The sequence below is a fragment of the Mauremys mutica genome, chromosome 4 (genome assembly GCF_020497125.1).
Source record: "Mauremys mutica isolate MM-2020 ecotype Southern chromosome 4, ASM2049712v1, whole genome shotgun sequence".
Classification (NCBI taxonomy): domain Eukaryota; kingdom Metazoa; phylum Chordata; order Testudines; family Geoemydidae; genus Mauremys; species Mauremys mutica.
This window is the reverse complement of record NC_059075.1, coordinates 114,910,474-114,926,471: the sequence shown is the minus strand read 5'-3', so window position 1 is coordinate 114,926,471 and position 15,998 is coordinate 114,910,474. Positions and strand designations below refer to the sequence as shown.

The 15,998-nt window shown below is 46.6% G+C and overlaps 1 protein-coding gene and 1 long non-coding RNA gene across 3 annotated transcripts in view; one reads left to right on the top strand and one right to left on the bottom strand.

The window, feature by feature from the left end:
* LOC123370497 (SITS-binding protein-like) overlaps nucleotides 1-15,998 on the top strand; it is an 84,112-nt gene that overhangs the window by 15,279 nt on the left and 52,835 nt on the right. For both annotated transcript variants that reach the window (XM_045017119.1, XM_045017120.1), the window contains one exon: nucleotides 9,250-9,421. In XM_045017119.1, the coding sequence (XP_044873054.1) occupies nucleotides 9,250-9,421 (172 nt within the window). The remainder of the gene's footprint in view (nucleotides 1-9,249; nucleotides 9,422-15,998) is intronic.
* The window catches only part of LOC123370498, a 71,884-nt gene continuing 70,639 nt past the window's right edge, over nucleotides 14,754-15,998 (bottom strand). Inside the window, exons 3-4 of the long non-coding RNA XR_006579436.1 lie at nucleotides 15,558-15,602; nucleotides 14,754-15,426 (exon numbers count right to left, since the gene is read on the bottom strand). This is a non-coding gene — a long non-coding RNA (uncharacterized LOC123370498). The remainder of the gene's footprint in view (nucleotides 15,427-15,557; nucleotides 15,603-15,998) is intronic.

Below are 15,998 nucleotides of genomic sequence, written 5' to 3'. Positions count from 1 at the left end.
TGATAGGTAAGGTCCCATGGGAATCAAGACTGAGGGGAAAAACAACTGAGGAGAGTTGGCAGTTTTTCAAAGGGACACTATTAAGGGCCCAAAAGCAAGCTATTCCGCTGGGTAGGAAAGATAGAAAATGTGGCAAAAGACCACCTTGGCTTAACCACGAGATCTTGCATGATCTAAAAACTAAAAAGGAGTCATATTAAAAATGGAAACTAGGACAGATTACAAAGGATGAATATAGGCAAACAACACGGGAATGCAGGGGCAAGATTAGAAAGGCAAAGGCACAAAATGAGCTCAAACTAGCTACGGGAATAAAGGGAAACAAGAAGACTTTTTATCAATCCATTAGAAGCAAGAGGAAGACCAGGGACAGGGTAGGCCCACTGCTCAGTGAGGAGGGAGAAACAGTAACAGGAAACTTGGAAATGGCAGAGATGCTTAATGACGTCTGTGTTTCGGTCTTCACCGAGAAGTCTGAAGGAATGCCTAACAGTGAATGCTAATGGGAAGGGGGTAGGTTTAGAAGATTAAAATAAAAAAAGAACAAGTTAAAAATCACTTAGAAAAGTTACATGCCTGCAAGTCATCAGGGCCTGATGAAATGCATCCTAGAATACTCAAGGAGCTAATAGAGGAGGTATCTGAGCCTCTAGCTATTATCTTTGGAAAATCATGGGAGACAGGAGAGATTCCAGAAGACTGGAAAAGGGCAAATATAGTACCCATCTATAAAAAGGGAAATCAAAACAACCCAGGAAACTACAGACCAGTTAGTTTAATTTCTGTGCCAGGGAAGATAATGGAGCAAGTAATTAAGGAAATCATCTGCAAACACTTGGAAGGTGGTAAGGTGCTAGGGAATAGCCAGCATGGATTTGTAAAGAACAAATCATGTCAAACCAATCTGATAGCTTTCTTTGATAGGATAATGAGTCTTGTGGATAAGGGAGAAGCGGTGGATGTGGTATACCTAGACTTTAGTAAGGCATTTGATACGGTCTCACATGATATTCTTATCGATAAACTAGGCAAATACAATTTAGATGGGGCTACTATAAGGTGGGTGCAAACTGTCTGGATAACCATACTCAGAGTAGTTATTAATGGTTCCCAATCCTGCTGGAAAGGTATAACAAGTGGGGTTCCGCAGGGGTCTGTTTTGAGACCGTCTCTTTTCAATATCTTCATCAACGACTTAGATATTGGCATAGAAAGTACACTTATTAAGTTTGCAGACAATACCAAACTGGGAGGGATTGCAACTGCTTTGGAGGACAGGATCATAATTCAAAATGATCTGGATAAATTGGAGAAATGGTCTGAGGTAAAAAGGATGAAGTTTAACAAAGACAAATGCAAAGTGCTCCACTTAGGAAGGAACAATCAGTTTCACACATACAAAATGGGAAGAGACTGTCTAGGAAGGAGTACAGCAGAAAGGGATCTAGGGGTTATAGTGGACCACAAGCTAAATATGAGTCAACAGTGTGATGCTGTTGCAAAGAAAGCAAACATGATTCTGGGATGCATTAACAGGTGTGTTGTGAGCAGACATGAGAAGTCATTCTTCTGCTCTACTCTGCACTGGTTAGGCCTCAACTGGAGTATTGTGTCCAGTTCTGGGCACCGCATTTCAAGAAAGATGTGGAGAAATTGGAGAGGGTCCAGAGAAGAGCAACAAGAATGATTAAAGGCCTTGAGAACATGCCCTATGAAGGAAGGCTGAAAGAATTGGGTTTGTTTAGTTTGGAAAAGAGAAGACTGAGAGGGGACATGATAGCAGTTTTCAGGTATCTAAAAGGGTGTCATCAGGAGGAGGGAGAAAACTTGTTCACCTTAGCCTCTAAGGTTAGAACAAGAAGCAATGGGCTTAAACTGCAGCAAGGGAGGTTTAGGTTGGACATTAGGAAAAAGTTCCTAACTGTCAGGGTGGTTAAACACTGGAATAAATTGCCTAGGGAGGTTGTGGGATCTCCCTCTCTGGAGATATTTAAAAGTAGGTTAGATAAATGTGTATCCGGGATGGTCTAGACAGTATTTGGTCCTGCCATGAGGGCAGGGGACTGGACTCGATGACCTCTCGAGGTCCCTTCCAGTCCTAGAATCTATGAATCAAGCTCCAACCCAGGGCCCTGGGGCTGGCAGTTCAGGTGTGCAGCAAAGGCAAGGGTCACCAAGACTGCTCCTTGGGTCACTTCCTACTACATCCCGTCTCTCTAGAGGCCTAGTAGTTGCCTGGCTATTGACTTGCAATGCATACTCAACTGAAAGGGGTCCGGAGGTTCTTCCTTCTCACTGACAGGCAGGCACTCAGCTGTCTCTCCACTGGCAGCCTGCATCTCCCAATTGAGGTCTGCTCCAGATGGCATTGGGCTCTTTCTGTATCCCTGCAGGAGCTACCAGAGCAGCTCTGCTCACTTGCACTGACCTCCCTAACTGAGCTATGCTGTGCCTTTTTAAACGCCACCTCTATTGCAAGCACTCCCAGCAAATATGTCTGGGCGGAGCCTCTTGGGCTCCGATCTGCTCTTTAACCCTCTGTTCCCCAGTGTGGGGTTTGTACACTACAACACACGTCCCTTCTAGCCTTAAAAATCCATTACTCTTATTTCCAGCATCTCTAAATCAGGTTTATGCTTTGATGCACTGCTATTGAGAGCTCTTCCATTAAAAAAAATAATCTAGACTGGTAGGTTATTGTTTTCCTGAAAGGACTGCATTTTTTTTTTAAATAAGGGTTACTAGTTTGGGTCAGAACATTAGCAGCTAAAGTTAAAGTTGCAGTTCTGTTCTTCTCTGCTCTCTCTCTCCAATATATAGACCACAGCTGGTCAAAAAGTTCTGTCAGCTTTTTGATGGAAAGCTGCTTTTTGATTAAATGGAAATTCTAACACAACCCCCCCCCCTAATTTCATCAAAAATTTGAGGTTTTGTAAAAATAAATATAAAAACTCACTTTTCAGTTGCCAAAAATCTGAATAACATCCAGATTTTGTTTTTTTGTATTAAAACAATATTTTGTCTTTGGGGGGGTTTTTTGGGGGGGGGGGGGAGGGCTATTTCCTGGTCAGCTTTAATATAGATAATAAAATCCACATTGAACAATATTTGTAGTGCTTTTGCTGTATCTATAGAAGTGCAAACCACCAAAATTCAATAGGGTAAGGGAGCTGGACCAAAATTTCCCTCTCAAGTCCACATGGTAGTAGATATCTGCTTTGCTATTCCATCTTCCCTGCATGTGTGGAACTCTCCAGAAGAGTCCTGGAGACAAGATCCATTGAAAGGATCTAAAGGGAAAGTATTGCCTTTAGTTTTTGATTGATAAGAAGTAGATACTTTTTAAGGCATGTGTGACAAAGTGGGAATGTTCTTAATGTTTTCTTTGAATACTGTGTGGGTGTCTCAGTTTCCCCTATGCATTTCTTAGGTATCTAGATGGGGGGATCAGGGTGTGTGATTGTTGCAGAGCCCAGGGGGGCTCCTGTGATACGGTCTGCACAGAAAATGGCTGACATTTTGTCTCCTGGCAACTACTCGCCTGGGCCCCTCCTCTACAAAGGTGCCAACTGAAGGTGTTGGAGAACAAAGAGATCAGGTGACCTCCTGGCCCAGGAAAGAGACAAAGGGAGAGGAGGGGCTGAAGGGTTTCAGTTTGGAGCTGGCTGGGAAAATGGAGGGGAGGCCAGACAGACCTCCTGACTTCCTCTTGGCCTCCCCCAAGATGGACATGACTGAGGGGGTCCTGTTGTCTGTACCTGCAAGACCTGTCTTGGACTGTGTTCCTGTCACCTAAATAAACCTTTTGTTTTACTGGCTGGCTGAGAGTCATGGTGAATTGCAGGAAGCCAGGGGTGCAGGGCCTTGTCTCCCCCAAACTCCGTGACAGCATGTAATGTACAGAGTACCTGAGATAATAGAATAACAGTGTTGCCAACTCTTGTGATTTTACTGAGTCTTGCTTTTGCTTGGTGTTAATAAATCCCCAGCTCCTGAAGTCAAGTGATTATGCAGAATTTCAGCTTTCATTTATTAAAAAAATTCTATCCCGCATGGTTGTAGAGAAACATTTGTCACATTTTTAAGTTTAAGTTAAAAGCTCAGATACCAGAAGACAAAGAGAAAGTACCTAAAATTGATATATATCTTTTAAAAATCTCATGGATTTTTAAGGACTATCTCATAATTATTGAATATTCGAGGCTGGCATCACTGGTAGTATTGTGCACTTGCAGAGCTGTCTGCCTCAAACATAGGAAAACATTCACTTGTTAATCCTCACAGCATCCAGTAAGGGAAATATCATTATCCTGAAGGCTACCAGTGGGGAGGCTTGAGATATGGAGGTTCTGACTTTCCAAAGGCCCCCTAGTGAGTCACTGGCGCAGAATTCCTTGCTCAATCCACTTAACCTGTTCCCTTTCTAAGCACATAATGTAAAGAGTCCTCTCTCTCTTCTTTATTACCCTATGTATGTATTATCCTATGTACCAGTCCCTGGCACAAAGAGTTTTCTGTCTTCATTTCTAAGGCCTGGTCTACACTAGGACTTTAATTTGAATTTAGCAGCGTTAATTCGAATTAACCGTGCACCTGTCCACACCAGGAAGCCATTTAATTCGACCTAGAGGGCTCTTTAGTTCGAATTCGGTACTCCACCCCGACGAGGGGAGTAGCGCTAAATTTGACATGGCTATGTCGAATTAGGCTAGGTGTGGATGCAAATCGAACTTACTAGCTCTGGGAGCTATCCCACACTGCACCACTCTGTTGACGCTCTGGACAGCAGTCCGAGCTCAGATGTTCTGATCAGCCATACAGGAAAAGCACCGGGAAAATTTGAATTCCTTTTCCTGTCTGGCCACTTTGAATCTCATTTCCTGTGTGAACGTCGTGGCGAGCTCAGCAGCACTGGCAGCGATGCAGAGCTCTCCAGCAGAGGAGTCCATGCAATCTCAGAGTAGAAAGAGGGCCCCAGCATGGACTGACCGGGAAGTCTTGGATCTGATCGCTGTGTGGGGCGATGAGTCTGTGCTTTCGGAGCTGCGCTCCAAAAAACGGAATGCAAAGACCTACGAGAAGGTCTCCAAAGCCATGGCACTCAGAGGATACAGCCGGGATGCAACGCAGTGCCGCGTGAAAATCAAGGACCTGAGACAAGGCTACCAAAAAATCAAAGCGGCAAACGGACGCTCCGGAGCCCAGCCCCAGACATGCCGCTTCTACGAGGCACTGCATGCCATTCTCGGTGGGTCTGCCACCACTGCCCCACCAGTGACCGTGGACTCTGAGGATGGGATAGTGTTGAGGGGCAGTTTCTCGGCGATGTTCGCCGATGGGGAAGATGAGGAAGAGTTTGTGGAGGACGAGGCAGGCGACAGCGGTTACAATACTGCTTTCCCCGACAGCCAGGATCTCTTCATCACCCTCACAGAGATCCCCTACCAACCCTCCCCGGCCGTTAACCCGGACTCCGAATCAGGGGAAGGATCACACGGTAAGTGCTATAAACATGTAAACATTTATTTTTTTAACAAAACAGGAATGAAAACTATATAAAAAGAAGGTCAATGCATATAGCGATCGAACAGAAATCCTCTTGGGACAGTTCTACGAAGCTCTTGGAGAGGTACTCGAAAAGCCTCCGCAGGAGGTTCCTGGGGAGAGGTGCCTTGTTGGGTGCTCCGTGGAAGCACACTCTTCCGCGCCAGGCCATCCTGAGTTATAATGGGAGCATTGCCTCGACCAGCATGGCAGCATAGGGCCCTGGTCTGTGCAGGGATTCACGCAGCATGCGCTCTCTGTTTCTCCTGGAGACCCGCCTCAGGGTGATCTCGCTCGGCGACTGCTGCATCTAATTAGGGGAATTACTTTAATGTTACTATTGTGAATGCTTGACTTTTCCTTTGCATAACAATGACCGTCGTTTAACAGCCACGTGTTGGAGGCTGCAGAGGAAAAGCATACAGGGATCTTTCCCGGGGACAGCCGCGAGGGGCTGGAACAGGGTCAGACTTTATGCTTTCCAGATTGCCTGCAGCAGAGGGCACTGCTATCCATTAACTGTTAAGCAGCCTAAAGTTTACGGCTTACCAGGCCTGGCTGCTACACGGATTCTGCTGTCCTGCCCCACTTGTCCAATCTCCAGTGCAAGACCCCAGGCAATGAAAGTGAATGCCGAAAATTCGAACTTGTCCTGAGAGCACATGAGATTAGGTGCCCTGTATGGTCTTGTTCACAGAAACTGAGTAGACTGTGTTCAGTGTTCGCAAACATGTATCTTTGGAAGGAAATCACTTCCTTTTTCCCATCACACAGCTGCGGCTCTTTCCCGAACTGCCCCGGCATCCTCCTCACAGAGGCTGGCGCAGATTAGGCGGTGAAAGAAAAAGACTCGGGACGAGATGTTCGCTGAACTGATGGCCTGCTCCAGAGCCGAGGTGGCCCAGCAGAGCCAGTGGAGGGAGACCCTCTCTCAGCAGCAGCGCTCACACAGCGAACGGGAGGACAGGTGGCGGCAGGAAGACCAGCAGGCGACTCAAACGCTGCTTGGACTAATGAGGGAGCAAACGGACATGCTCCGGCGCCTTGTGGATGTTCTGCAGGACCGCAGGCAGGAGCAGAGAGCCCCCCTGAACTGTATCTGCAACCGCCCTCCCCCGCCACAAAGTCCTGTCCCCCCTCACCCAAAATCACAAGAAGGAGGGGCGCTAGGGGCTGTGAAAACTGTCACTCCACCCCAGCAGAGCGCTCATGTACCAAACAGCTCTCATTCCCTAAAGTATGAGAATTGCTTGCCTTCCTGGCTCACCCGATCCCAAATCCCAGTTTCATCCCCCAACTGTGTAGTTGAGTATTAAAAATAGTTTGCTGTTCATTACTGTTTTCGTCATGTTTCTTTGCAGAAGACTTTGTGTGAAGGGGTTTGTTAATTGCATAGGACAGCCACCATTAACAGGGTACAGACATGGGGGGAGGATCAACAGCAGGTCACACACAGAGTGCAGTCACTAGGCACCCGGGTCACTCTGCGAGGTGTCTGCTGCCCCAGGTCAGTCTGGGAGGTGTATGTTGCCCCAGGGTCCGAGCGCCTGGCATCCACAAATGGCAAGGCAGGCTGCCCTTACCATGCCCTTCCACCCTAGCCATGAACCTCTCCGATGCCCTGAGCCCCAGCCAGAGCCGCCATCCCCCCACACCTACTCACCCTTCCCACACACCCCTCACCCCTTCCTGCAAACCCACCCCTTCCTGCACACCCTCCGGTAACCGTCCTCCCCCCAGAGACCGCTGTAGGAGCAGGAGCCTGTCAGTCCTCAAGTGTAGAAGCGGTCTGTACATCACTGCACACCGTACCCACCACAGTCTGCGTCCCTGTTGGAACCCTTGAACGAGAATTCGTTAGTAAAGAAAACTGTTAATTAAAAATGTTCCAATAACTTTATTTTTAAACGTCTGTTGGAAGGGGGGAAACCTGGTGAACGGGGTATGTAACCGCTGAAAAAAGTCAATAGTAACTGAAACAGGGGCAGGTTCAGTGTCTCTTTACAGAGACTGGACAGTCATAGGTTACCCTGCTCTCTGAGGAACCTAGCTTTCAAAGCCTCCCGGATGCACAGCGCTTCCCGCTGGGCTCTTCTAATCGCACGGGTGTCTGGCTGAGCGTAATCAGCAGCCATGCGATTTGCCTCAACCTCCCATCCCGCCATAAAGGTCTCCCCCTTGCTCTCACAGAGATTGTGGAGCACACAGCAAGCTGCAATAACAATGGGGATATTGGTTTCGCTGAGATCCGAGCGAGTGAGTAAGCTCCTCCATCTCCCCTTGAGATGTCCGAAAGCACACTCCACCACCATTCTGCACTTGCTCAGCCGGTAGTTGAAGAGCTCCTTGTCACTGTCCAGGGCGCCTGTATAGGGCTTCATGAGCCAGGGCATTAGCGGGTAGGCTGGGTCCCCGAGGATCACTGTAGGCATCTCCACATCCCCAACACTTACTTTGTGGTCCGGGAAGAAACTACCTTCCTGCAGGCGTCTAAACAGACCAGAGTTCCTGAACACACGCGCGTCATGAACCTTGCCCGGCCACCCGACGTAGATGTTGGTAAAACGTCCCCTATGGTCCACCAGTGCTTGCAGCACCATTGAAAAGTAGCCCTTTCGGTTAATATACTGGCTGGCCTGGTGGGCCGGTCCCAGGAGAGGGATGTGAGTGCCATCTATAGCCCCACCGCAGTTTGGGAATCCCATCGCGGCGAAGCCATCTATGACGACCTGGACATTTCCCAGGGTCACTACCTTTGAGAGCAGTAGGTCAACGATTGCATGGGCTACTTGCATCACAGCAACCCCCACGGTAGATTTGCCCACGCCAAAGTGGTTCGCTACTGAACGGTAGCTGTCTGGCATTGCAAGTTTCCAGAGGGCTATGGCCACTCGCTTCTGCACACTCAGGGCTGCTCGCATCCGGGTGTCCTGGCGCTTCAGGGCAGGGGCCAGCAAGTCACACAGTTCAAGGAAAGTGCCCTTACGCATCCTGAAGTTTTGCAGCCACTGTGATTCATCCCAGACCTGCAGCACTATGCAGTCCCACCAGTCCGTGCTTGTTTCCCGGGCCCAGAATCGCCGTCCCATAGCATGAACGTGACCCATTGCCACCATGATCTCCGCGGCGCGGGATCCCATGCTTTGTGAGAGGTCTGTGCCACTCTCACACTTCATGTCCTCACCGCGCTGCCGGAGCCTCCTCGCCCGATTTCTCAGCAGCTGACTGTGGAAGAGGTGGACGATAAGGTGCGAGGAGTTGACAACGGCCAGAAGTGCAGCGATGATCGCAGCGGGCTCCATGCTCGCAGTGCTGTGGCGTCCGCGCTGTCACTGACCAGAAAAGTGCGCGAACAGAGTTCCTGCCGGCGCTTTCAAGGAGAGAGGGCGGGAGTGACGGTTGAATGATGACAGTTACCCAAAACCACCCTCGACACATTTTTCCCCCAGAAGGCATTGGGGGCTCTACCCAGCATTCCAATGGGAAGCGGGGACTGCGGGAACTGTGGGATAGCTGCCCAGAATGCACTGCTTCCAATGTCGACGCTTGCCCCGTTAGTGTGGACTCACAAAGTCGAATTAGTGTCCTTAGTGTGGATACACAAATTCGAATTCATCAGGTCGAATCCACAAATTCGACCTAAGTTAAATCGAACTACTCTTGTAGTGTAGACATACCCTAACAGAACTCTGTGTTTGGTTGCAGGATTGTTTTTCAATGACTAATGTCTCCTGGTACGGAGGAGCAAGCATCAGAGCCCAGCGCTGGCCTTTGAACAATGTGAATACAAAGTCCCAGCCATTTGTTATCAGCAACCTCACCAAAAATCCCACCGGCTATGGATCTGTCTTAGAAAAATACTTTTTGGGATCAACAGGTAAGAAGAGTTTCTTTGCTATGATTTCTCATTGTTGCTGACACTAACTAGCTAACCCAGAGCTTTGGATGTTAGGAATCCTAACTTAGGATATACCTTTACTGATAGAAGGAGTGTTGGCTTGGAGCATTGGCATTCTCCTAATGTGGAACTTGAACCAAAGAACTTGTGACCCAGAGGTGGAAGTGCCATCAATATGTGCCCCTCCATTGATCCACTGGTGTCTATGAGCATGTAACAAATTAGCCATGCATGCCCTATCTTTTCTCTTCACATGGTTTTAATTTGAAACATTCACTGCTGCAAGAGGTCCCTGTGACTGGATTTTGAAAAGGACTGGATAATTTTATGACGCTGATATCTCTAGACTCTAGTAGTTATGCAAATTCAGAGAATAAAGGATAATCAGATCTCATGCCTCAGGGTGTAAGATGATCATCTGCAAGATCCCAATTCCAAAATACAATACTGCACAACTGGTTGGGTGGTTACCCCTTCCTTTGATGCGTCAGGTACTGGCACTGCCAAAAGCAAGATATCGGATTACATGGGCCAGTGATCTGCCCTGGCAGAGAAATCTTCTATTTATTCTTTGCAATGCATGCTGACCTGACAATATCATTCACTGAGGGCAACTCAGAGATACAGTACTGGAAAAGCCCTTGACAGCTGGCAGCTAGCACTATGTATAATTGCCTGGCACATGGCATGTGTGTTTAGGTCTTTAGTGGCATAGGTTACTGAAAGTCACAGATAACTATTTCAGCTGCTACTTTGGCTGTAGAATCCATTGTGGAAATTCTTCTCCTTCCATTCATGCAGAGTGCTAGCAGAACAGATTAAATGGTGCCTCAGGAGGATGTGCATGGAAACTCAGGAGAGGTTTTTCCCCTCAGTCATAAGCACAATTCCTTGAACATGCTCCGTGAAGGGCTGAGTCTCCACTGCCTCACACCTTGGGTAGACAAGACAGTTACATGCCATGAGGGCAGGGGACTGGACTCGATGACCTCTCGAGGTCCCTTCCAGTCCTAGAGTCTATGAATCTATGAATCTGTGTAGAGCAGATGTAGAGGTGCTGCCATTCTGATGACAGGGTACATCTACACTGCAGCTGAAGGTATAATTTCCAGCTCAGGTAGATACACATGTACTAAGCTAGCACACTAAAAATAGCAGTATAACTGGGGTGGGAAAGGTGGTGCAATGGGCGAGCTGCCCGAGTCGGTACCTTTGCACAGGTACCTACTCCTCCATGTCTGTCTCTGCCAGCTGACAAGCTACATGCAGTTAGAAGTGTCATTTGAGGAATAGACCTGGAATCCCTGGCGCAGCTGCAGTTACATGCAGCCCTTCTGGCTGGCTTGCAACCACTCTTGGTCCCCCTGCCAATCAGAGCCTTCTGCTCTTACTCCTCTGCCTGCCTGTTCCTTCCCTCATTATTCCAGCTTCCAAGTATAGCCCGTGGTGCTTTCTTTCTCCACCTGAGGCTGTTATACTAGTCATCTAGCACTCCTTTACTAACCTCCCCGGCTTGCACTAACTCCTCTGACAGTCCCCAAGTCTCCAATCTATTGCATTTTTTAAAAGTCAGGAATGAAGAGCCTTATAAAGTCAAAGGGCTGGATTGTGTCTTTAGGCACAATCATGAGCAAGAGCCTCATGTGTATGCTACATCCACCTTGCGACTTGTGTCACAATTCTCTTCCTGCTCCTAGAAGGTAGGTAGCCATATAGTGCTGGCCAACAGTATCAGCAAACTACCTCTGCCCAATTCTACATGCTGGCTCAGCTGCTCTGACCAGCAAGCTGGAGAGAGAGTAGAGCCAAGGCTCCACCCACTCCCCACCCAACTGCTTTAGGAAGGAAGGAAGCAGACAAATAGCTGTGTCTACTCCTGGGCACCTGTGACCGGGGTCCTAGTGGAGAGCCAGCTGTGGTCACTCAATTAGGGTGAAGTGCAACGAAGAGGGCAGACAATCCCCCAAAAGCGGGTGGATATTCCAATACTTAGATTCACTAAACCAGCACCAACAGCTTCTTTATTACCTTACTGGTTACTCAGAAGTCCAAACAACACAGTTCCCTTAAAGTGATCCAGCCTCAGGCCCCCATCCAGGTACTCATGTCAAATATGATGAAAAGTTCTGTAAACTTTATTTCATCGTATAAAAGAACAGGTTCTACCAATCCCAAAGGATCGGACACATTACCTCCCAGATTGATGAATGTTTCAGATCTTACCCAAATACACGCTACAGCCAATTCTTATTAACTAAACTAAAATTTATTTAAAAAAAAACAAAAGAAAGAGAGTATGGTTAAAAGATCAATATACATACAGACATGAGTTCAGCTCATTGAGGTTCAGATTCACAGCAGAGATGGTGAGCTTTGCTTTGTAGTTGCAAAGAGTTCCTTTAGAATTCAGTTAATAGGTTATAGTCCAAAGTCCATATCTTATATTCAAGGCATACCAGCATAACTGGGACCTCAGTCTCGTGACTCAGACTTCCCCTGACAAAGTCTAAGCAGATCTGAGATGACAGAATCAGGATCCAAGGATCTTTTACACAATTTCATGTCTTTTGAAAAGTTAGAATTCCTCAAGGAACAAAAAGTAATTAGGATGACTTTGAAGGGCATCCATCACTGGTACATAGGGTTTGTCTACACTGCGACATTGTTGACAAAACTTTTGTCTTTCACGAGTACTTTAAAAAGCCCCCCCCCCCCGCGCGAAAAACAAAAGTTTTGCCGATGCACGTGGCAGTATGAACGCGGCTTTGCTGGCAGAAACGCTCTCCTGCTGACGAAGCTAACACTGCTCGTGGGGCGGGAAATATGTTGTTGGCAAAAGTGCTGACAAAATACTGACAGAGAGCATTCACACACGCTGACTTTTAGCGACAAGGCTGTGTTGACACTGCCTTGTCGCTAAAAGCTGCATAGTGTAGACAAGCCCTTAGCTATATGAATTAACATAAGGCCATTTACTTGTTCCTCCACCATTCACAGTCCATTTCAAAGAGAGATGAATACGGAGCTATCCAATGTTTACAATTCATTTACATGATAGGATGTTCTTTTGACCTCTGAATTATCAGAATACAGCATAGACTGTTGATTACATTGTCCACCCTACTCATACATATGTAAATATACAAAAATACAAACATTATCTCCTCCAAGGCCACCCAGAGGATTCAGGGGGCCGGGGTCAAAGCAATTTCAGGGGCCCCTTCCATAAAAAAAAGTTGCAATACTATAGAATACGATATTCTCGTGGGGGCCCCTGTGGCGCCCAGAGCAAATTGCCCCTCTTGTCCCCCCTCCCCAGGCAGCCCTGGGAAAAATAAACATTTTAAAACCTTCCGCATCTCGACACAAACCCCGTTTTGAGAACTTCTTTTCAAGTCACCTTTACAAGGTATCACTGGTTCTCAGCATCGGCTAGTGCTAAAAGGCACTAAAGCTCATTAAAAGGGTTGGGCAAATATTTTCCTTCAAAACTTTTTCTGGATCGAAAACTAGGGGTTTTTAAAAAGCAGAACAAAATCATGGCCAATGGCTGCTTTCCTTCAAAATTTGTTGTGGTTTTTTTTAATTGAAAAGCTGAAATTAGTCTGCCAAAACCTGAATATGGTTTGGGGTTTCAGAAGTGTGTGGCCAAATATTTGCTTCTTGCTGTGTTTGATTGTTTAAAGAAACAATAAAAAATTCTGCTTAAAAAAATCCAAAACTTTTAAACCACTTCAGCTTGTGACCAAACGCCTGAGCCCATCCAGTCAGAGATTTTTCCAGGTTTCTGATACTCTGCTGGATTCCTTGACTCATATCTGTCTCCATAACTTTGGGTTAATTTAGGTTAGAACATAAGAACAGCCATACTGGGTCAAACCAAAGGTCCATCCAGCCCAGTATCCTGTCTACCGACAGTGGCCAATGCCAAGTGCCCCAGAGGGAGTGAACCTAACAGGTAATGATCAAGTGATCTCTCTCTTGCCATTCATTTCCACCGTCTGACAAACAGAGGCTAGGGACACCATTCCTTACTCATCCTGGCTAATAGCCATTAATGGACTTAATCTCCATGAATGTATCTGTTTTTCCTAGAGACTGGCTCCATGGGGTCCCTCACAAACTGTAGACGATTACTGTGGGTTTGTCTTTAGTATAGCTTATGTACATACTCCACAAAATGAGCATTTGAGCTTGTTCCAGAATCTGGGATGAGCCTATGTTGTGAAAACAAATGCTCAAAATAGCACATGCATGTGAATTAAATTAAATTAAATTGCTAAAATTAAATTAACCCGGGGGTCTCAAACTGGGGGTTGGGACCCCTCAGGGAGTCACATGGTTATTACTGGGGGTCGCGAGCTGTCAGCTTCCACCTCAAACCCTGCTTTGCCTCCAGCATTTATAATAGTGTTAAATATCTAAAAAAGTGTTTTTAATTTATAAGGGGGGGAGTGTCGCACTCAGAGGTTTGCTATGTGAAAGGGGTCACCAGTACAAAAGTTTGAGAACCACTGAATTAACCCCTCTGGAGCCTCAGGGAATGCAGGGGAGGAGGGTCTCGCTTGGTAGGTTTGGGAAGGAGGTAGGTGGTGTAGGATATTGCTCTTCTCATGTGATCCCTCCCCCATGACTCTCTTGGCTCTATCACTGTTAATCTAAAGTGGCTAATTTTAAATGAAGCTACCCTCCCCTGACATGAATCTCCCTATGGCACTGAAATTAAATGTAGACTATAATTTGGCATTTGAGAAGTGAAACGGATGGTAGCCCTAAGGCAAAAGATGACAGCTTGGCTCTTTGTGTTAAATAGCTGTCTGCAAGCCTCAAACTGCTGAATGAGCTTTAGGATAGGGAAGGCTGTGCCTCCCCAAACAGCCTGGCCCTGCCCCCTATCTGCCCCCCATCTACTTCCTGCCCCCCCCGACTACCCCCTTCAGAATCCCCGACCCATCCTGCTCCTTGTCCCCTGACCACTCCCCTGAGACCCCTCCTGATTTTTTTTTAACCTTCTGGGTTAGCAATATTGCAAATATAAGGGTATGAAATGTATATCATGATTTGGGATATGTGAGAGTTTGTGTTGGTTTTTACACATACACAGCCTTCTGCATGTTTAACAAAAGTATCCTCAGACTGCAAAACGAGGCAAAGAAGGGCTTTCCTCTTGGCAGCATTATGGCAGGATGTCCACCCCAGTCAGACAGTATGCGTATTCGCACGAACATTTATGGAGCTGATTTAAGTCACAACATCATGTAGAAACTAGAGGCCTGATCCTGGACCACTGAAGTCAATGGTTCTTTTGCCATTGGCTTCAACAGAAGCAGGATCAAGACCCAGCTGTAGAAAATCTGATCAGAGCTTGTGTATTGAGAGCTTTGAGTTACAAGTGGATCAAATAGTGGCCAGGCTTCAAAGACTGAAAGGGTCATGTTGGATTTGTAAACTAAACTTTCATGCATGAAATATAAATCTGTCATGGGAAATGGATTTACGGGTCCCAGTAGCTGAGCAGTGGAATGTTTGCGTGAAATCCAATGTGTAACATAATGACTTTTTTGGTTTGTGTCTTTTTGGCTTAGGCTGAATAGAATGAGGACAAAAGAAATTGCTTGCCTAGGAATTTTATAGATAATTCACTGCTCAGACAAGAGTTCAAAAGCCTGATATATTTATATTATATAAAGCTGTATATCTCCTCCTCCCTCAACAAGGAAAGCTCTGCTCTGATGCAGAATCCTTTTGGGGATGGTGGTTCAGCCAGATCCTGAGTTTTACTGTGGTTCTTCTAGCTAGGTTGGAAAGAAGTGTGGTCTGATGGTTAAGGCAGCAAGACTCAGGAGATCTGGGTTCAGATCCTGACCTTGCCACAAGCTCCTTGTCTGATCTTGGGCATGTCACTTAATCTCTCTGTGCCTCACCTCCCCAGCTGTAAAATGGGAGACAGTAGTGCTTCCTTTTTCCCACGCTTGGTCTCTTCCCTGGAAAGGTTACACAACAGATAATATGTTATTCTGGACATATACACCTAGCTCAATGAGGCTCTGATCTCAGTTGGAGGCCTTTGAATTCTGCTGTTCTTCAAATTCCTTGCATTTCTTTCACCTCTTACCAATGGCCCTGCTGTGTCATCCAGTTTTGTGTTCACCCTCCAGCCCTGTCAAGAAAGCAAATAAATGTAGATTTTTTTTGTAACAAGAAGGATCTTGCTAAAGCCAATATGTAAAATTTTAAAAATGGTTAATGAAAGCTTTTTTTTTAATGTGGAGCCCTCCCCCCGAGTTGTGGCCCAAAACAGCCCTGCATTGTGCTCACACGTGAGAATCAGGGAGGTAACAGAATGCTGAAGGTGGAGGTTTAGCTTCACTTGAGGAGAGGCAACGTGGGCCAATGGGGAGGCATTGAACGGGGTCTCAGGAGACCTGGTTTCTATTCCCAGTTGTGAGAACCAAAGCATTAATTTAGGGAGGGATACCTGGGCTCCAAGGTAGATCAGCTCATGCCTTCCAAAGGCTCTCTATGTTTTGGGCCCAGATTAATTACTGAGGAGGAA